The sequence below is a fragment of the Phoenix dactylifera genome, chromosome 1, assembly GCF_051530095.1.
Source record: "Phoenix dactylifera cultivar Ajwa chromosome 1, Ajwa_hap1_PhDact_Kaust_v1.1, whole genome shotgun sequence".
Taxonomy (NCBI): Eukaryota; Viridiplantae; Streptophyta; class Magnoliopsida; order Arecales; family Arecaceae; genus Phoenix; species Phoenix dactylifera.
In genome coordinates this window covers 13,782,565-13,805,927 of record NC_143190.1, presented here as the reverse complement: position 1 = coordinate 13,805,927, position 23,363 = coordinate 13,782,565, and the positions used below count along the sequence as shown (strand labels likewise).

Here is a 23,363-nt window from a genome sequence, read left to right as displayed (position 1 = left end):
TAAAAGCAAAAAGACTCATTCTACAAGTGCCATAAACAAAAAACAGAGCACAGCAAGAACAAAAGCAAGTTTAAGACAACTTATGAAGATCACGACTTGACTCCTGAAATTCTCGAGTTGATCCCAAAAAATGACGAGTCGACCCCTATATGCCTGACAACAGTAATAACTAGTTTTTCTATGAATCACAATTGTTGTTGAATAAATGCTACACTATTAATCGATACTGATATTTAAAGAACACTATGTCCTACTAATCAAATAATGATTGTTGCCGGAGATTTTACAATTAATTTAAAGCTGCTGTGTTGCGATAATGGTTGTTATATTAAAAATGTAGGTATTTAGATGAGAAAAGCCTTTCTACTCCATGCACTAACCACCAGCAAATCAAGGGGAAGCACGAATTATCCAAAGCCATGTTGGATGGCGAGTTAGGCCCAAATTCTAGCTTTCGAACTGCATAAATAATAAAAAAATCTATAAAGATGTTTATTTTTTTTCATATAATTTGGGATATATGGTGTTTAGTTGATACAGAATCATGCTTAAATGGATGATCTAATTTAAGTCCTATAAAATTTTCAGTTCTACAACCGAATTGTTGCCGAAGGTGACAACCCAAGAGGGGGGGTGAATTGGGTTTTCTAAAAATTATGTTCCCTAATTTTTATTTTGAATAGAATGCAGCGGAATGATAAGATGTTATTTATTTAAGCTCTAGGCAATTACAAGTAAAGCAATAGAAAATTAAGCTAGAGCAATTATACTATGGCTTTAGGGTGCAATTGATCTAAAATTAACTTATAGTTGTATGATCAATTTTAATCTATGTGTATGGTAAGAATGGAGTGGAAGCTAAGCAAATTCTAAACAATCACTTGTAACTCTATAGAAAACAAAGCTAGAGATATTACACAATCAAGCATGAATGTAAGGCATGAAATACAAGAGATAAGGCATCACAAACACAAAGATGTATAGTGGTTCGGTGCACCCCAGCACCTACATCCACTCCCCAAGACCTCTTGGGAATTTCACTATAATCTCTTAAATTACAGTCGGTTGTTTTACAAGCTCACAACCCAACTTGTTATTTTGCGAGATCACAACGAACTCGGTCGGTTTTCACAGGCTCACCAACTAGAACCAACCGATTGTTTTCACGGGCTCACAATCCAACCCAGTTGGTTTTTCCAAAAGCTCACCAACCACAACCTTACAACGTTGGTTTTCCTTTTGGCTCACCAACAAACCTTAACCCCCTGATTCAATCCCTTGATTGAATCAAGTTACAAGATATTAGAACAAGAATTTAAAACAAATACAAGCTTCTTAAACAAGCAAATATAGCAATGTAAACAAGTACAGTAAAGAGAAGAAGCCCTCAAACAAATTTGTAGATGAAGGAACTCGGCTTCTTCTTTACTTGACCCTCTTCTGATTTGGCACGAGGTAGAAGATCACTGAGGCAGCACACAGTTGAAGAGGAAGCTTTGGGATTCACTTGGATGCTCTTCTTCTCTCTATTTTGCTTTGAATGGCCCTTTTGTGCTTTTGGGAGGTTTCTCTTGGAATCTCTTTGAAATCTCTTCCCTAAATGTTCTCTCTTACTTCCATAACTTCTTCCCTAGCTCTCCCCTTGATTTTATAGCTTTGGATGGCGTGGAAACAAAAATCTAGCCGTTAGAGACAAAAATAAAGCCGTTGGAGTCAAGAAAAAACTAGCCGTTACGCCTCCCAGCGTGCTGGAGTCGACTCGGTTGAAGCAGGAGTCGACTCGAGCACTGTAGCACTGAAAATCAACTCTCTGTTTTTTGTCTGTTTGCAGTCCTGGAGTCAACCTGCAGTCTCGGAGTCGATCTCGGAGTCGACTCGAGCACTGTAGCACTGAAAATCAACTCTCTGTTTTTTGTCTGTTTGCAGTCCTAGAGTCGGCCTGCAGTCTCGGAGTCGACTCGAGCACTGTAGCACTGAAAATCAACTCTCTGTTTTTTTTGTCTGTTCTCAGTCGGAGTCGACTCGTAAAGTTCGGAGTCGACTCGGCACTGTTCCTTGAAACTCCAGAGTGCCAGAATCGACTCTGAACTTCCAGGAGTCGACTCGAGGACTATTCTTTTGAATCTTTATTTGAATTTGCTCCTCCAACTTGAATCCTTTGAACTTGAAACTTGGGCCAATAAAGTGTAGCTTTCTTCCAACTTTTCTTGAGAGCTTTTGAGGCCTTCTTGTATTTTTCCAACTTGCTATGTTCCTTGCAAAACAAATTATCTTTCTTCTTGCAACACAAACATTAGTATTTATACTTCAAGGTTTTGTGATCATCAAAATCAATCTTTAAATCAATCTTTGGGTCATCACGAATAATTAATATGGGATTAAATATATATCTGCAGGGGTCATCACATACTTTATTCATTTAAGTCCAGACGTCCTCGTTAGACTAAGAATCCAAATCCATACAAATCTAATCAGAACCATTACAATTAGTCCGTGATCAGCCTCAATAAGCTCATACTATAGTGTCTCATAGTCTAAATAAGGCATAGTTCGAATTCACTCTAATACCATCTGTAATAATTATCTAAAAAAATTAGATATTTTTAAAGTTATTTAGTTATATATAAAATATCTAAGATCTTTCAGAGAATAATTGATGCGGACCAAACAAACACATGTCCGTAAATAATAAATAGTGTCATAGGTTTTTGCAAATCATCACTCGATTCAGGATTTGGTGCGATCAACATAAGCATACGGTGGTAACGAACATTTGTACAGGACTGGTCATAAACGATGATCAGAGCAGTCATAACGTTTTTATTAGATCACATCCATGGAATCCCAAATACCTCTTAGGGCTCGTTTGGTTCGCGGGAAGCATTTTCTTTCTTAAGAATATGTTTTCTAGAAAGCAGATTTATAGAAAGAGGATGTCTGAGAAAGTACTTTTGGCATGTTTGGTACCATAAGAAAGTGACAGATTTTCAGAGTACTTATATTTGGTTGACCATCCACTTTCATGAAAAAGTTATGTATAATTTCTATTATATTCTTAATAAAAATTAGGTTTTTAATGCCTCTTTAATTCTGAAGAATCTTTTTAGAAAAAATAAAAATGGAGTGATTTTCGGCTCATAGGAAAGTCTTTTTTCATGAAATATGTAAATCATATTTTCATGAAAATACAATTTTTTCATCTTTTTTCTAGTTATATATATTTTTTTTGACTATTTTTTTTTTTTTTTTTTTTCCTGCGGATCAAACGAATCCTATCGTTCGGGACCTACTCTGGCGGACAGGTCACTATAAAAAGGACACAATGACGGCCAGCGAATGGGCCATCGCGTTAGGGCCGATGAAAGCTGCAACGCTGCCGTTCACGTGAGGAATCAGCGACGTTTATCAGGAGGTTGTCGCAAAACGGATAATTTCTTTTGGACTTTGTGCATGATAAATGGGAGGGGTGGTTCCGAGCGGGCCAGCAAATATAACGGGAAGTTGAGCGGAAGCATCCGTACCATCTTTTTTCTTTTTTTTCCCAACCAAGTTCTTGTTCTCCCTCTCTGTCCCCTTCAGTATGGGTTCGAAGTAGATGACAAGTGTGGATCGTGAATATCTGGGACAAGGGGGATGACTGCGTAAAATGCATACCTCCATAAGAAAAAACATCAATTAATCCTCTACCGGCATCATCCAAGTCGCTTGGTTTTAAATTAAAAAGGGAATAAATATGTCCATCAACAAATCATAGAGCTTATACCGTTATTGGAAAGAAGAGAGGAAAACTTGAGGAAAAAATTATATTATATTATATATATATATATATATATATATATATCACACAAATAATGCCATTTTCAACTAATACAAATCATCATATAGGCTATGCTCAATGTGGTCTAATCGCATGATCTGACATTAATTAATATCAACACAAGTAGGAGAAAAAAGAAATTAGATAGAACAAAGAAACAATTGATATGCGAATAAAGAAACAATTAATAATAGAAACGAGAATACCGTTTGATGGATGCAAAATGTCCATGGCAGGGTACAATGAAGTGCCTTTTCTATCCCTAAAATCCTTCCTCTTCCTCTCTTGGCTTCTTTGGTTGGCAGTCTAGCACATGTGGTTAATGGTGGAACAGAGTTATAACATAGAATATACAAAATTTATTTTCTTTAATTACTTTTTCACCTTTATCCACTTTTCAATATAACTAAAAGATGGTTTGATAATCTTTGTCTTTAGATGCATCATTAAATTTAATTTTACTCTATTCCCTCATTTATCTCCTGCACTTAATGCTTCGATTGAATGCCAAATAAACCCTTATTCCTTGGTATAAATCCTATCCCTCTATGGCATAATGCAAAAGATATTAAGCCTTCAAAAGTTATTCCACTTATCAAATGCTAGCGGAAATGGAAATTAAACCTAAGCCTTTTGTACTAGCACAAGAGATACCTTATTCATCCTAGCATCCATTAAGGGCCGGCCACCCTGGTATTTTGGATTGAGCAGGAACAAGTCAGGGACCAACATTGCAGCAACAACTCATAGCAAACAGAGCATTTATTGAATGCTGATGATCACATGCATTCTACTATGGATCATCAGGAGTCTCCATTAAAAGAGACACAGGTGCTTGGCATTAAAACTTGCAAACAGATAGCACCCCGAAAATCACTTCACTCTTTCGAGAGTTCTCAAGGCTGTCTTCCGAATCCACCAAGTTTTCTTTTCTTCTCTTTTTTTCCTTTTCCTTCTAAAATTTGTTGCACTGTTCATGAGATTTTCTTAGTAAAGTGTTGTTTGGATCTTCTTTTCTCTCTATAAAGGTCGTGCACATTGGAGGTAGTCGAATCTACCAAGGGTAATTATCTTGGGAGCTTCCTCACCATAACAAGGAGTATTCTTGCTCTACGGATAGCAACCATGCCACTTATGCGCCTTATCATGCCTAAGGCTGACTTTTTTCCCTTATGGAATTGTCTACTTCAAGTTATTCTTTGCATACAAAATACAAGTTAATAGGTTTTGAAAAAAAACCCATATCTTATAATTCTTTCGCATAGCGACAATACTAATCGGTGCATAATGAGAGTTCATTCTGGCAAATCATTTTCAAGAGAAAATACGAGTTGGGGAATATAATTTGATTGTCCTTGCAGCTATTTAAAGCACATTAAGTAAATTCTTTGGATAGATAAAATCCCTCCATCTCAATGCTAGTTTTGGTTGTGTCCTGTATGTGTTTATATTTACCCCCATAGGCCTGCTATAAGTGGTCAACATATTTTCTAACTTAATATATATTGTTGGGGGGAAAAATGGACCACCCCACAAATACAATTAAAGCACCCAAATCCGACAGCGAGCCGAGCTCAGAAGGCTGCCGAGCACAGAAGGTCGAGCTGACCTCAGAAGGCCGACCTCGTCATCTGTATGCTGCGGCCATGCCCTGCAGCAGCCTCACCGCACCATGCTTTGCTTGCCGGCCACGCACAGACTTTCCCGCTGGGGGGGCTGTGTTGTGGGATGGGGTTCCCAGTTTAGTCCCACATCGGATAATCAGCGGAAAGGTCTGTACCTTAAATGGGGGGGTGCAAACACCTCTTCTCACCGAGGGCCCTTTTGTAGGACAAAACCGTGAGGGTAGGGGTAGTACCTCCGCGGACCCCCGCGCCGGCAGGGCTCGGGACTGTCATTGGGCCACGGCCCTGGGCGACCTCCCGTAGACCCGAAGCGGCAATCCCAGAGCGGACAATACCTCGGGGAGGACGCGGATGCTTTCCCTGCTCGTCCGATGTGCGGGCTGGTGTCGGGGTTCCGACCCCACATCAGATGGCGCTAGAGGAAGGGCCCCGGCCACGCACAGACCTTCCCGCTGGGGGGGGCTGTGTTGTGGGATGGGGTTCCCAGTTTAGTCCCACATCGGATAATCAGCGGAAAGGTCTGTGCCTTAAATGGGGGGTGCAAACACCTCTTCTCACCGAGGGCCCTTTTGTAGGACAAAACCGTGAGGGTAGGGGTAGTACCTCCGCGGACCCCCGCGCCGGCAGGGCTCGGGACTGTCATTGGGCCACGGCCCTGGGCGACCTCCCGCAGACCCGATGCGGCAATCCCAGAGCGGACAATACCTCGGGGAGGATGCGGATGCTTTCCCTGCTCGTCCGGTGTGCGGGCTGGTGTCGGGGTTCCGACCCCACATCAGTTGGCGCTAGAGGAAGGGCCCGAGTTGCGGCCATGAAACTAAGGAACAGAGGAGTCTTTAACGCCTCTCAGCATCATGCTCTAAGTCCCGAACGCTCAGTCCATAATTCACCACCAAGATCTCCGGTAGATTAAGTTCCACAAGTCCAACTCGAGCACTTCGATGCGCTAGTGCAGCAAGTCCAAGCGCTAGCCATTGCAGCTCAAAGCCTGCAATAAGTGGAGGCCCCTCCTGTGCCGCCTCCATGGGATCATGTTAAGCAGAGGAAGAAACTTTCTCCCGAGCCATCTCGAATCAGGCATGGCTCCCGCTGCAACGACGTATGTAGGGGCAACCAGTGAGTAGTCCAAGTCTCACGCCAACGAGTTGGAGGGAAAGAGAAATAAAAGCTGAGGTCTGGAGAAGGAGAGTTATGGAGCTTTAAAATGGGAGTGTAAGCCCCTGTGACAAAGGGTACAGCCCCATTAAATTCCATTGTCCTTCCAAGTCTTCTGTCTTCCGGCAGCAAGCAAGAAACCAGCATGTACTCCCTCCTCACGGGCGTAAGTCCTTAGGATAGTGCCCGCGACGTAGCTCCCCTTCAGAGCGTCGCCATCACAGAAGCCCCCGCCGAGCTCATGCAGACCGAGCTCAGAAGACCGAGCTCATGCAGGCTGCTAAGCTCAGAAGGCCGCCGAGCTCATCCAGTCCGAGCTCATGCAGGCTGCCGAGGTCAGAATGCCGAGCTTAGAAGGCCGCCGAGCACAGAAGACCAAGCTCAGCAGGCCGTCGAGCTCAGAAGCCCGAGCGCAGAACACCTCCCAGAAAATCGAGCCAAAGAAGGCCGGTGCTGAGCCAAGTCCTGAGGGACTTTGGAGCTCGGGAGCCATCAAAATATCTCCAAAAGGTACAGGACGCCACTTTGGCTTCAAATAATTTCAATATTTTATCTATTTTCAGGTCGGAGAATCCAAAAAACGACCTACGGGTATCTCTATCTCCAACGTCACCCCGTTCCGAATAAGGGCGCACGATCGCCAACGAATGAAGTCCATCTCCCGTATGTCTCCAAGATCGGATTCCCGACTAAGATCAGATCCTCCAGTTAAAGGATTAACGGCATGCTACATCGACTAATCGAGCTCGGCTCGATCTCCATCGGCTAATCGAGCTCGGCTCGATCTCCATCGGCTAAATCGAGCTCGGCTCGATCTCCATCGGCTAAATCGAGCTCGGCTCGATCTCCATCGGCTAATCGAGCTCGGCTCGATCTCCATCGGCTAATCGAGCTCGGCTCGATCTCCATCGGCTAAATCGAGCTCGGCTCGATCTCCATCGGCTAAATCAAGCTCGGCTCGATCTCCATCGGCTAATCGAGCTCGGCTCGATCTCCATCGACTAAATCGAGCTCGGCTCGATCTCCATCGACTAAATCGAGCTCGGCTCGATCTCCATCCCCTAATCGAGCTCGGCTCGATCGCCAACAGACAAGGCCAAAGAAGGCCGCTGAGTCAACCTGGAGCACTTAAAACTCCAACTGCATTAGAGGTACACCCTACTTGGTACGTACATCTCTATACATATTTGGCTATATTACAGGATGATCGACGACTGGACTACTTCCTTCGCCCGAGCCAAAAAGCAGCTCGAACTCGGAAGTCGGGGGGTAGTGTTGGGGGGAAAAATGGACCACCCCACAAATACAATTAAAGCACCCAAATCCGACAGCGAGCCGAGCTCAGAAGGCTGCCGAGCACAGAAGGCTGCCGAGCTCAGAAGGCTGCCGAGGCCGAGCTCAGAAGGCTGACGAGGCCGAGCTCAGAAGGCTGCCGAGGCCGAGCTCAGAAGGCTGCCGAGCACAGAAGGCCGAGCTCATAGGCCGAGCCGAGCTCAGAAGGCTGCCGAGGCCGAGCTCCGAAGGCTGCTGAGCACAGAAGGCCGAGCTCATAGGCCGAGCCGAGCTCAGAAGGCTGCCGAGCACAGAAGGCTGCCGAGCTCAGAAGGCTGCCGAGGCCGAGCTCAGAAGGCTGCCGAGCTCAGAAGGCCGAGCACAGAAGGTCGAGCTGACCTCAGAAGGCCGACCTCGTCATCTGTATGCTGCGGCCATGCCCTGCAGCAGCCTCACCGCACCATGCTTTGCTTGCCGGCCACGCACAGACTTTCCCGCTGGGGGGGCTGTGTTGTGGGATGGGGTTCCCAGTTTAGTCCCACATCGGATAATCAACAGAAAGGTCTGTGCCTTAAATGAGGGGTGCAAACACCTCTTCTCACCGAGGGCCCTTTTGTAGGACAAAACCGTGAGGGTAGGGGTAGTACCTCCGCGGACCCCCGCGCCGGCAGGGCTCGGGACTGTCATTGGGCCACGGCCCTGGGCGACCTCCCGCAGACCCGAAGCGGCAATCCCAGAGCGGACAATACCTCGGGGAGGACGCGGATGCTTTCCCTGCTCGTCCGGTGTGCGGGCTGGTGTCGGGGTTCCGACCCCACATCATATATATATTTTTTTTTTCACTTCAAAAGAAAGACATATTTTCCAATGAAACATATAGAATGTCACGCCCCGAGCCCGGAGCGCGACAGACACCGCACGCCCGCATGGCGGGCCGTACAGACGTGCAAAGCAGCAGATCATATCAAAGTAATTACAAATGCTTAAAAATTAGCGTAAATATTTAGGTTATTCAAAAGCAGTCTTACAAAATTTCAAAATAGCATATGCCAATATAATTCAAATGTCTAAGCTAATCTAACTAAAGAAATCATTGAAAAATCTAACACACTCTCCAATCCCGTGCGATCAAGCCTCTGGATCTAAAAAACAGAAAAAATAAGATAATGAACTACACTAGCCCAGTAAGTAACAAAATACCCCAGAGTGGAGCCAAAACATATCAGATATTTAATCAAAGTACAAAATAATGACTGAAAAATAAATCACAAATGATATATATTTTAACACCACTATTATTAACCACCGGTAGTACGATATCCAAATACTACTATTCTAATCACCGGTGGTATGGTGTCCAAACACCACTATTTTAATCACCAGTGGTACGGTGTCGAAACCAGTTTCTCACATATACAAGTCGAAAGGGCCAACAAATAATTTTCATTGGTGGGGCCAGAACAGATCATAGCCATTCTGAGAGTACATACATATAAAATCAAATTTAATAAATTGTCTAGTCATATTTTATGGATTTCAGAGCATATAACAAAATTTTCAAATAAAATTTAACATGCCTGACCCATTTTACTAAGTACAAAACATATCTCAAAATTTAAACCACTAATAATTATTTTACCAAATAATTTAGAAAATGCACTTGAAGCATTATGTTACTTACCTCTTCGTGTTTAACTCCTACTTCAGGTAGGTAGATTAGGTCCACCTATTTAAATTTAAATAATGTCTTTGTTAATTTCAGAGCTAAGCAAAATCAAAAATAATACTATTAGATACGGCCCAAAGTTAGCCCATAATGGGCATGGTCTGATAGGGCCAACATTGGACATGGCCCAATGGGCCCGCATAGACCCGACCCAATAGGGTCCCCAAAGTTGGCCTCTAAATGGATCATTTATGCAATAAAATTCATTGCATGGACTAATACCAAATTACAGAGTACTGTTCCATAATAAAACTTGAATAAAGATATCAAACAAATATATTTGAGGACCTTTATGTAATAAATGTTTCTTATAAGGACCAAACATAAATTACAAAAGATCCTTTTGTGAAATAATATATTGTCAAGGGCTTAACTGCAAATCCCATTTTATTGGCTAAATGAATTCAGATTTTAGGTTTTGGGTTTTGGATTTGGATTGGGCCCAAGTTAGGCCCACAAAAGATACGACCCAAATAGGGCCTAACTAGGTTGAACTGGGCCCAAGTTGGGCCTACGGTAAATAAGGCCTAAGTTTGGCCCAGTTCGGCCCATGATGGGCCTCCTTCCCCAAACCCCCACGGACAAGGGAAGAAGGGAGAACGGGAGAGGAAGGGGGCCGGCGGGGTGGCCGGAGGCCATCCCTCGATCGACGGCTAGCCAGCCGCTGCGGTGGCCGGCGTTGAAAAACAACCGAGAATGGTCTCGGTTTGGGGCCAAAACAAAAGGAGAACGCAAGGATATATGGCAACGGAACGAAGAGCAAAAGAAGGGGCTTACCGGCGGTTGACGGAGGCAGCAGATCCCTGTTGGAAATTGTATCCTTAGAGTCAATCGTCAGTATGCTGATGATTGAATTTTGTAAATGAATTGACAAATTAATAAAGTGTTATTTGGCATTGTTCATCATTTCATTGTACATTTTCAAATGAACTCTTTTATGATGAAGTCCTTAGGACTTGTTTTATGATAAAGGAGGATTTATCTTCAAGTCCTTAAACTTGTTCGCGACCAAATGATTTGCTGTAAATAAGACGATGGCATTGTCGAGATTAGGTCGTTGTGAGACATATACGTTGGTTGTCCTCTTAACCAAGAAGTGTGGAGACACAGATATGTCGCACAAGTGAAGTATATGAGTACATTTCACTGACCGTGACCAATTCTGGAACACTCTACTGTTGAGAGATGTTCCGAATGGATATGGGTATAAGTATCCCTCAGATCTGAGATCACCACAGTGACTAGCAAGCAACTCACTGTACTTTGGTACCGAACTTGCAGAATTTCTAATTCTAGGATGGAAGGTTACTGGGTGCAGTCAAGTACTTGCGAAATCAGTGCGTGACTCAAGATGGAATTGATCCCTCCTGAAAATATGAGATAATGCTTTGTGTTCAATTTAGCAAAACCTTGGCCAGGATAATCCTTGTGAGGAGTCACAAAATTTCTAAAGTTGACAGAACTCTGAAGTCATCCTTGCATTAGGAGTCAAAGGGATGAATTATACAGTAACCATAGTCCTGGGTTACAGAATATTTGCTCGCATATATTCGGCCTATCCGGACATCGGGTACCATTGCTAGATGGTCATTTTGATTAATACAAGAAGTTGTTTTTGTGCTACCGGCTTAGGTTCGAACCTATGGGGTCACACACATAGAAGTTTCTAGGTTGATCAAATGGCTGATTGATGATTAAGAATCATTCAGGGGTAATTTGGTAAATTTGATCGACAAATTATCCTAAGCAAAAGTTGCATTAAAATAATTATTGAATTATTGGAGGGTTAATTAGTAATTGGATTACTAATAAATTCAATTTGATTGAATTATTGGACTTTAATTAAGCCAAATTGAATTAGATTCAATTTGGGCTAAATTAGGATTTGACCTAATTCGATCGGGTTCGACCAGAGCCGATTGGGCATAACCTAATTGATCGGACTTGACCCAATTGGATTGAGTTTGACTCAAGTCAATTAAGAGTCCTTATTTGATGAGGATTAAGAGTCCAAATAATCAGAATTTATTATGGAGAAGAATTCCTAAAATTTAGGACCTTAGCTTTCTTTCTTGGAGAAGAAAGACACCTCATCCTTATCCCTAAAAGCAGTGGTGCCTATCCTCTTTATTTTTGGCGAATTTTTGGTGTGAGGAAAGAGGATGCGTGGGGCTATTTTTCAGAAAAATATGGCGCCTCAAATCTTCCTAAAAAGATAGGAATCAAATCCCTAATTTGTAGGGACTGCATGGCTCATCAAGGAGGGTGGCATGTAGCTGACGTTTGGGGCGAAATAACTCTCTAATTTTTAGGAATTATTGGTACAAGATTAAAAGAGAATTTGTTCATATATTAGCTGCCGATTCACTAAAATTTTTTGGAAATTTTATCAGTCAAATTCGTTAGCCAAAAGAGGTATAATATGTAGGGGGTCTTTTGGCTATAAAAAGACCCCCACGCCTAGGGTTTGAAAAAGATGGTCTTTAAAAAGGGTTCTAAATTCTGAAAAAATTCTGAGAGCTAGCCACCTTCTCTCCTCCTTCTTCTCCTTCATCTCCATCCTTCATCCTCTCGAAAAAAATCAAAAGTTGAGTGTTTCGAGGGAGAAAAGTTCAGTCACTGCAGCACCTCTGTACGAGCTAGCACTCTTGCAGTTGTGGATCTTCCTAGAGCTTCGCGTGGACTATCCGTAGAGGATGGACGCGTGTGCGGCTATACAAGGTGATCAAGGCATCATCAAAATTCTCAAAGCAAAAAGGTATGAGATCTGATCTTATTAAAAATTAAGATTAGAAATCAACTAGGTTGCTAAAATTCTGCATGACTACATGTTAGACATAGAATCATGCCTACTTGTTTAGGATAAATGTTTAAAAGTCGTGGATCTATTTTTGTTATAGAGATATGATCTCTAACATGCATAGAAATTAAATAGTTTAATTAATGCTTTCGCTGTAAAATTTTTAAAAAATATATGCATGCGACCACCAGCGATCACAACAATTCCGGCCGCGGGTGGCTCAGTCCGACGGTCAAGCGACAATGCTTTTCGACGGCCAAAATAGATAAAAAAATAGAGGATCAAGGGTCGGGTGGTGGTGGTGGTGGTTGAACGGGCAGCACGCCGGCCACTTGGCAAGCAAGAGTAGAGGAAGGAGAGGAAGGAGAGGGAGGAGAGTAAGAGAGGAAAAGAGGGCTCGGATAATCTCAGGAGGAGGAAAGGGAGGTTTTTATAGAATTTTTTCAACAGCTCTTCGCTGTGGGAATCACGGCGGTGGGGCGAGATCAGCTGCCACTCGTACGGCCGTGGGGTGGACACAGAATAATCATGGTGCAGCTGTGGAAGGCCGCGACACCTCTATGCCTGGAGAAGCCGAAAGGGACTGCGATTGCGATCCCCTGCTCCGGCCCCTTCCGAAAGGGGCATAGGGCTGAGGTAGGCTGGGGCTGCCGACTTCAGCCCCGTATCTCACATTCTCCCCCTCTTAAAAGAAAATTCTGTCCTCGAAATTTAACATACTTTTTTTTTTCAAAAAGGTGTGGATATTTTTCCTTCATCTTATCCTCCAGTTCCCACGTAACCTTACGTTCTGAGTGATTGCTCGACTGGATCTTGACATAAGGAATTGTGCACCTCTTAATACTTGTTCCTTTCTATCAACTACACGTACAAGTTGCTCATCATATGTCAAATTTTCTCTAAGCTGTAAAGGAGCCACTTCCACCACATGGCCCGTATCTGGAACATACTTTCTTAACATGGAAATATGAAACACATTGTGAACTCCAGATAGTGACGGTGGAAGTGCTAGACATTTTGAAGGGGCCCACATAGCGCAGACTGAGTTTTCCATGTATTCCAAATCACATTACTGCTTTAGTAGGAGAAACTTTTAAAAATCAATGATTTCCGACCTAAAATTTTAATTTTCCCCTTCTATTATCTGCATAATTTTTTTGTCTGCTCTGAGTTATCCGAAGATGTTCCCTGATTAGCTGGATCTTCTCTACTATTTGTTGCACAATCTCGGGACCCATAATTTTTCTTTCACCAACACCATCTCAATAGATAGGATGTCTGCACTCCTTTTATACAGAGCCTCATAAGGTGCCATCTGAATACTTGCCTGGTAACTATTGTTATATACAAACTCTACCAAAAGCAAGTGACGATCCCGAGAATCTTTCAGATCCATTATACAAGTTCTTAGTATATCTTCCAAGATCTGAATGGTTCTTTCCGATTGGCCATCAGTCTGAGGGTGGAAAATTGTGCTAAAGCTCAGAGTGGTCCCAAAGCTTTATGCAAACTACCCTAAAAGTGAGATACAAACCACGAGTCTCTATTGGAAACAATAGATACATGTACTTCATGCAACCTCACTATCTGCTCAATATAGAGCTCCACAAACTTATTCCTATGTCATTCCACTTTGAATGCCAAAAAGTGAGCTGACTTTGTCAATCTGTCCACAATCACCCATATAGCATCATAACCCTTAGGAGTACAAGGTAACCCAGAGACGAAATCCATCGACATGTGTTCCCACTTTCATATAGGGATTGGAAAGGGACGCAATAATCTTGCTGATCTCTAGTGTTCTGCCTTAACCTGCTGACAAGTCAAACACCGAGCCACAAAATGTGCAATTTCTCTCTTCATGTTATTCCACCAAAACATATTCTTCAAATGCTTATACATCTTAGTACTTCCAGGATGTACTGTGTATCCGGTATTATGAGCTTCTCCCATAATTTCTTTCTTTAATTCGGTGTCATTTGGAATACAAATTCTGTTTCTGAATCTCAATGATCCATCCTCATGAAATTTGAACTCTGACTCAATGTCACTTCTAAGATTTTGCAACTTAGGGTCAGCTGCTTGAGCAATTCTGATCCTCTCTATCAAGGTAGGCTAGACACGTAGATTTACCAAATGTGCATCAGGATCATGCCAACATACCTCGATTTTTGCTCTTCTCAGATCTCCTAAAATTCCCCTCTAAGAGGTGAGTAATGTAGCAATATTACCAGTAGATTTTCTGCTTAGTGCATCAGCCACCACATTAGTGTTTTCTGGATGGTAATGTATAGACAAATCATAATCCTTGAGTAATTCTAACCATCTTCTTTGTCTCATATTAAGCTCCTTTTGGGTAAAGAGATATTTTAAACTTTTGTGATCAGTGCACACCTTACACGATTCACCATATAAGTAATGTCTCCAGATTTTTAATACAAACACAACAGCAGCAAGTTCAAGATTATGAACGGGGTAGTTTTCCTCATATGACTTTAATTGTCGGGAAGCATAAGCAATTACTTTATCATTCTACATTAGCACACAACCCAATCTTTTCTTTGAGGCTTCATTGTAGATAGTATAACCTTCACCACTTGAAGAAAGGGTAAAGATGGAAGATGACACTAAATATTGCTTAAGCTTCTAGAAGTTCTGTTCACATTTATTTGACCACCCAAACTTAACTCCTTTACGAGTAAGTCGAGTTAAAGGTGCAACAATGGAGGAAAACCCTTCAACAAATTGTCTGTAATATCCAGCTAGGCCCGAGAAACCGCGAATCTCGGAAACACTATTTGGTTTGCTCCAGTTGACCACTACTTCGACCTTCTTTGGATCCACATAGATTTCCTATTTAGATATCACATGTCCTAGCACTACAGGAAAAAGGGTAAAAGCCGACTCTTGATTGCCGACGCTATGTAAAAGCATCGGCAAATTTGGCTGCCTGTAGAACTTTTTCCGACGCTTATTAGAAGCGTCGGCAAATTAAAGGAATCCACGACGCTTAAAAGTGTCGTCAAAGTCCTCAATTCCAAATGACGCTCGATAGCGTGGGAACTGGTTATAGGGCGACGCTATTACGCATCGTTGTTTTTTTAGACCTACAACGACGGTTAAATGCGTCGGAATAATACGACGCTTATAAGCGTCGATATTAGATGACGCGTATAAGCGTCGTCGAATGCAAGCACACCACCCTAACCCAGCGACCGACCCCGATCGAGCCCTTATTTCTCCTCTCCGGCGCTGCTCGAGCTTCCGTACTCCTCTCCGGCGCTATCGTCACTTCCGTCTTGCTCCTCTCCGGCGCTATCGTCACTTCCGTCTTGCTCCTCTCCAGTGCCGGCCGTCCGACTCCAACCCCTTCTCCTCCTCCCTCCTCTCCGGCGCCGACCGACCGACCCCAACCCCTCCGCCCGAGGTATTTTTCTCCTCCTCCCTCCGCTCCCTCCTTCTCGCTTGTTCTCCTCCTTCTCCGCCTCCTCTTGTTCGTGTGTTGGTTGGTGTTTCTTTCAAATTTTACTGATTCTCTTGCTTGGCCTCCGCCCGAGGATCTCCTCCTCCTCCCTCCCTCTCCGGCGCCGTCCGAGCAGCCCTCAAGCCTCGATCGAGCGGTATCCCTCCTGTCCGAAGACCGGCGTCGACCGACCGGCCTGAAGCAACGAGGTACTGTTCTTTTTATTTGATTTTTATTTAAGCCACGATGTTGTTTTAAGCCATGATGTTGTTTCAGATGAAATTTTTGTTAAATTGAAGGGCATTTCAATATTTTTGTGAAGCTTTGCTGTTGTGCTTCTTTTAAGATGCTAAACTAAAGTATGGCTTCCCTCCTTTTAGGGTAAATAGTGACTGGGAAGCCGCCATTTGAGGTAATTAGATTTTCAATTCTACAGTATTTTACTGACTTTCTGCCTTGGATTATATGTTGATAGATACTGGCTAGATATCCATCTCTGAGTTTTTTGTTTCTTTTTTAAAAAAACAAACCATTACAATCTATTAGTTGTTTGATATTCTGATCTGGTAGTTTGGAATTTAATTAGCAATGTCCAATCTCATATTAAGTATAAGTTAAATCGTAGGCAAGTTTGCATGTTAGTTATTTATTTTTTTGAAGAATGTTAATTATTTAATTAAAGTGAGGTCTTTATCATCTTTTTTGCCTTCATAGAAGTTATCTCCCAGCTTCTTACTCTGTTTTGAGGCTCCTGTGGCCAGTTAAAGCTTGAAATCCCGTTTACCAGCACATACGCATTGCTTAGGTTGTGCTTCGCTCACATTTGGTCCTTGTATTGTTGAAGACCACAATTTGTGAATCAAAATCCAATAGCATCCGGTTTTGGTTTGCTTCAATCGTCAAAACTTATGTTTGCCATTGCCTTTTTTATGGTTTATTGCTACGCTGTTGGTGGTCATGTACGACAGAAATTGTCATGAACTTGAATTGTTGCATTGAAGCACCGAGCTTGACAGCCTTAAGATGAGTTCTGGTTGCTTTGGATTGCAAAATTGCACCTTTTGTGGAGAAATGACAAAATAGCATTATAAGATAGCATCTTTTGTTTCAATCATCTGAAGAGATGACTTTAAATTGCCCTTTATGAAGGCTGGAGGGTTGCATCTAAAGGATGAGGAAGGATGCTGTATGTGAAACTGGCATAGTGAATGAGCTTCTTAGCTATAAGATGGCTGGATTTGTATTTGTTGGGGGCATATGGCAGGAACAAATCTTTAGCTAGAAGAGCTTCTTAGCATGTCCACCAGCCCTTGTACTGTTGAATTTGTGCATACCATGTATAAACCTGACTAGGCTGAATTTGATTGGACTTTGTCCTGCCAGCATAATTTACGGATTTGGCATTTGGAAATTGTTTCTGGCAATGGAATGATTATAATTCAGAAATCTTGCCAATGTCTACCAGTGAGTTGGATAAAATTGCATATGGATATCAATCACTATAAAGTTTGAGATAATTTTGAAGTTATCATGACTGTAGGTTACTGAAAGTTGTCCCTTTGGTTCTTAATGATTATCAATAGATGTCTAACATGAATATATTTGCTTAAGACATGCTGTATATATAACTTATACAGTGCTGAATATGTATTTATTATATATATATAATAAAGTAACCCCTGTTTCTTTTCTGTCTGTTTTACTATTTGAGAGACATGAATATGTTCACTTTCTCATTGTATAAAGGAATGAATTCTTGTATTCTGTTGAAACTTGCTGACAGAGTACACCTAGAAGATGTGGTAAAGTATGGGTTGATTCTTTAATCTGTTTGTGTAGATGATTGGTATCAGCCACTTGACTGATGGATTGGTATCATTCAGTATTGTCTGGACTTTATCTTCTTTGTTGAGATGTCCTAATTTTGTTTATATTTTTTTTATAAACTGCAGTTCAATCGGTATTCTAATAGAATGGACAAAAGTTGGATAAATAAGTTGAGATCCAGTGCCGAATATTTGGATGGAGTTCAGAATTTCATTAAGTTTGCTTTTGAGAAATCTAATATGAACGGGAAGATTTATTGTCCATGTCAAAAATGTGTAAACGGTTCTGCTCTTGATCCAAAAATTGTTGAAGAACATTTGGTGTGGAATGGTTTTCTAAAGAGTTATACTGAATGGGTTCTTCATGGAGAGTTCATACCTTCATGTAACCAACCCTCCTATCTAGAACATACCTTCAATTTTGGAACCAGTGACACGGAACAAAATTCTGTAGAAGAAGATGATATAAGGGGCTTACTTAGAGATGCTCTTGGACATAGTATTAGAACTGTAGGAGAAGATGAGTGTAAGTTAGTGATCAGTCCATGCATGTTGATGAATCTATACATTCTGATGACACAGCTCGTTATGATAACTTGGTGAAAGATTGTGATCAAGAACTGTATCTGGATTGTAAGAATTTTATGAAAATTTCTTTTCTTCAGCATTTATTATATTTGAAATATTTGAATGGGTGGTCCAGCAAGTCTTTTACTATGCTTCTTCAATTATTAAAGGATGCATTTCCGGAAGGTGTTACTTTGCCAACATCTTCATATGAAGCCAAAAAACTAATAAAAGAGTTGGACCTTGGATATGAGAAGATACACAGTTGTCCAAATGACTGCATTTTATATCGCGGTGAAAATATCAACCAAGAATCGTGCCGAATATGTGGAACTTCACGATTGGAAAAACATAAAGAAGATAAGAATGATTCGATGACTGAAGTGGATGCTTCACTGATTAATAAAAAACCGGCTAAAATTTTGAGGTATTTTTCTCTTATACCAAGATTGAAAAGGATGTTTGCATCACTGAAGACGGCTTCCTCGATGAGATGGCATGACGAAGGCCGTACAAAGGATGGAATGTTACGACACCCAGCGGATAGTCCCGCATGGAAAGTATTTGATGATAGGCATCTCGAATTTGCTTCTGATGTTCGGAGTGTTAGGCTTGGTTTAGCTACTGATGGGTTTAATCCATTCCGAACGATGAGCTCAACATACAGCACTTGGCCGGTTGTTTTGATTCCATATAATTTGCCGCCATGGATGTGTATGAAACAGTCTTCAGTAATTCTGTCAATGGTTATTCCAGGTGACAAGGGCCCAGGTAATGATATTGATGTTTTTCTACAGCTTCTAATAGAGGAATTGAAACAAATATGGAAGGGTATTGATGCATTTGATGCTTTTGCTGGCCAAAATTTCAAATTGCGTGCAGCTCTTATTTGGACTATTAATGATTTTCCTGCATATGCTAATTTATCTGGTTGGAGCACTAAGGGGCGTATTGCATGTCCTTCTTGTGGAGATTCAACCCATTCATATTGGTTAAAACATGGAGGAAAGTTCTGTTATATGGGCCATCGTCAGTGGTTAGAAGCAAACCATCCATTTCGATTTCAGAAAGACTTGTTTGATGATACCATAGAGTTGCGATCTGCCCCTATTCCACCAACTGGAACTGAAGTCTTTAGACAAATGTATGGCACCAATTATATACCGGGTAAGGTCTCCAAATGTTCAAAGAAGAGGGGAAGGGAGCATGTTGGCAGCATAATGAATGAAGGATTAATAGCAGAGGTTGCTGAGGATGTTGACAACTTTTTTGAGAATGAAGACAACGTATATGGTCAGAAAAATGATGATGACTCAATGACAGCATCTACACAGAAACAACTATGGAAAAAAAAGAGTATTTTCTTTGATTTACCTTATTGGGAGTATAATCTTCTTCGACATAACCTTGATGTGATGCATATAGAGAAGAACGTTTGTGATAACCTGATTGGAACATTGTTAAATCTTGATGGAAAGACCAAAGATAACTTGAAAGCGCGTCTTGATTTGAAAGATATGGGCATAAGACAAGAGCTTCATCCGACAGAGCTTGCCCATGATAAATTTTATACACCTCCTGCATGTTATACAATGTCTACTCAAGAGAAAGATCTTTTTCTAACAGTTCTGAAAAATATGAAGGTTCCTAATGGGTACTCATCGAATATTTCACGATGCGTGAATCTCAAAGAGCGAAAACTTTCAAATCTTAAAAGTCACGATTGTCACATTTTGATGCAAGATATCTTTCCATTGGCTTTAAGATCGTCAGCACCGAAACAAGTTTACGCAATTGTTTCTCAATTGTCATCATTCTTTAAGGCATTATGTTCCAAAGTTCTTGATCCTAAGGCGCTTGATCAATTGGAGTCTAATGTTGCACTTACACTATGCCATATGGAAAAGATCTTTCCTTCTGGATTTTTTACTATTATGGTTCATCTACTCATTCACCTAGCGGCGGAAGCTAAACTTGGTGGACCGGTTCACTACCGATGGATGTATCCTATTGAGAGGTGATTTTTCTAAACTCTAATGTCCATATTTAATAATCAGTTTGATTTTGATATTTATTTTAAAAATTTATTGTTGAAGGTTTCTTGCGCACTTAAAAGATTATGTATGCAATCGAACCTATCCCGAGGGATCGATTGCTGAAGGATATATTGCTGAGGAGTGTTTGACATTTTGTTCGAGATATCTTGAAGGTGTTGAAATGGTTTTCAATCGACCTCAAAGGAATTATGATATCATAGAGAATGCAGAAGTTTACAAGTTCTCATCTGGTAGAAGAGTTTTGGAAAAAGTTGAAAGTATTGTTCTTGACCAGAAATCGTTGGCACAGGCATATCACTATGTCTTACTTCATGGTGATATAATATCCGAGTCTCGCAGGTTAGTACGGTTACTTAAAATCTAAATTTACTGTCATGTCAGAAGAATGTAATATTGGCTTTTCATTAATTATTTTCGTGCAGAGAATTTTTAATAGCTCAGCGAAGTCTCAACCATAACATTCGTCCTACACCAAGGATTGAGCAACGATGGTTGGTTGAGTTATTTTCAGAATGGCTTTTCAAACAAGTTAGATGTCTAATATATTAAACTTTTTTTTAAAATTTTTCTAGAGAGAAATTAATCATTACTTCCATAATTTTTTTTAGGTACCGGTGATGATGGAGAGGAATTGTTCTGAGGAGTTAATAGTCATTGCTCGAGGTCCGAATATTATTGTCAACATATATGATGGGTTTATTATAAATGGTTTTAAATTTCATACTAAAGAGCGTGAGAAATTTAGAAAAATCCAAAATAGTGGAGTAATAGTTGAGGCGGATGGAAAAAAATTATTATGGTGCTCTAACAGATATTTATGAGCTGGATTATTATGGAAAGTTTAAGGTAGTATTATTTCGATGTAATTGGGTGGATATAAACTCACCTAGAGGTTTGAGGCAAGATATAAATGGCTTCACACTAGTAAAATTTTCAAGGTTGATATATACAGGTGTGCTATTGAAAGATGACCCATTTGTTTTTTCATCTCAAGCTCGACAAGTATTTTTTGTGCAAGACTCAAAAGATAAAAATTGGTCTCTTGTTATTAAGACGAAACCTATGGACTTGTATGATATTGGAAAAAGGTTAGAAGAGGAGGACGATGATACTTATACTCAGTGTATGCCTTATAATGTTGTGCCAACTGATGAAGTAAATGCGCCAATGAGTTTGATTAGGATGGATGTTGAATGAGAATGTAGTTTCATAATGGTAAGTAAAATTTATCATTTAACCAAATATTATATTCTCTTTTATTATATTCTCTTTTATTATCCTTTTATTTAGTATAAATTTATCATTTAACCAAATATTGATTCTTTTTTGTGCATACCAGGTAACAATATGCCCCGAGGGAGACGATTTAGAGATGTGGAGTTCCAGCATTCTCAGGTGGGATCTACTTCTGAGCAGTCCCTGCAGTCCCAGCAGCCATGTGAGCACCAGCAGCACGAGTCAAGATCTCAGCACGAGCCTCCTGCTGATTGTCCGGAGGATGAGCTCCGGATCCAGGGTAATTCGATTTAAAGTTCATATTTTATGTTCATATTTGTCTTCAACTTTTTAAGACTTTTTAATTTGAATAGATGGACAAGGGACAGTGAGGATGAGACGGGGACCCACTCAAGCAAAGGATGTGTGGAAGCTTCCTCCGGGTGAGAAGATCATCATCCGATGCAACGAATTAGGGCAGCCCATCAATAGAGCTGGAAGTCTTCTATCAAGCTTTTTAGGATCGGTTGCACGCAAGGGTCAGCTGTGTCCGCTCAACTATACGAAGTGGAATGACATGCTTCCTTCGTATAAGGTTGAGCTTCTTAGACTCATACAGGTAATGAATTGAATTTGTTCTTTTTAATTTGACACCTTCTGTATGTTAATTTGTTTACTACCATAATTTTACTTTTGAGGTTTAATATTATTATAACATTCTGTATCTTATTGTAGGGTAAGTTTGTACTCCCTCCAGAGAGCCATGATTGGGTGCTAAAGTCCCTCAACCGCAAATGGAAAGAATATAAAGCAAAATTGAAGACGGACTTCAAGCGCGAGGGTATGACAGAGGACGAGGTTGCTCGTGTGACTCCTCCTGATGTATACCCTCAGCAGTGGAGGGAGCTTGTTCACTACTGGTTTTCTGAAAGAGGACAGGTCACGTATATTGTTTCAATATCTTATATTATCTTTATTATTAACATAGATTGCAAATATATACATTGAATCATATTATACTGTGTGCTTTTATTTTGTCAGACATATTCTAATATTGGTAGAGCTGCACGAGCATTTCAAGCAATTCCTCATACTTCAGGCTCGAAGAGTTATGTGAGACGTAGAAATGAATTCGTAAGTTCTTTTGAAACCCTTTGAAACTTTACTAACATATAGCATGTATCATAATATATAGTTTGCCAATATACTTTCCGTATGTGTAGATAGTAGAGCATGGAAGGGAGCCTGGTGAGGTAGAGTTTTATAAGATGACCCACACCCACTGAGATGGCAGCTTTGTCCGAGACGAGTCGAGAAATATAGTTGTATGTATTCATTTTTTATTTGATCATAATTTTTTTATTAATTTTACTTCTTTTAAAATATTAATCTGACTGCTTTTTTTCTGAGAGAGATATAGGAAAGAGCTACAAATCTTATTTCAGAGTGTGTCGGGGAGTCATCATCATCCGACGCGGCCAGTCGCGTCGAGGCTCAGTCTATGCTGAATTGATGGGCCCAGAACGTTATGGTCGCGTGAGGGGTTACGGTATCGGAGTTACCCCCACTCAGCTATCTGCAGTGAGCCGATATATCCAAGATGCCAGACAAGGTACTAGCACTGCAGAGGTTTGTAGTATGAAGACAGAGATGGCACAGATAAAGCAGTCATATGAGACAAGGATAGAGGAGATGAGGCAGAGTCATATGACTGATATGGCGGAGTTGAAGCAAAGCCAAGAGTTGAAGATACAATCTTTGCAGGATCAGCTTGACCATAGTTCATCCTTTTTGCAGAGATTTGCTCCTCCGGTACATAACTAAATCTATTTGAATATTT

At 41.1% G+C, this 23,363-nt stretch overlaps 1 protein-coding gene across 1 annotated transcript; it reads left to right on the top strand.

Moving 5' to 3' along the window:
- The first annotated feature begins 20,417 nt into the window (after positions 1–20,417).
- Positions 20,418–22,763, top strand: LOC149768499 (uncharacterized). Its single transcript, XM_089930440.1, has 3 exons — positions 20,418–22,142; positions 22,259–22,462; positions 22,565–22,763. The coding sequence occupies exons 1-3, from the start codon at positions 21,918–21,920 to the stop codon at positions 22,679–22,681; spliced, it is 546 nt and encodes a 181-aa protein (XP_089786566.1). The 5' UTR covers positions 20,418–21,917; the 3' UTR covers positions 22,682–22,763.
- The last annotated feature ends 600 nt before the right edge of the window (positions 22,764–23,363 follow it).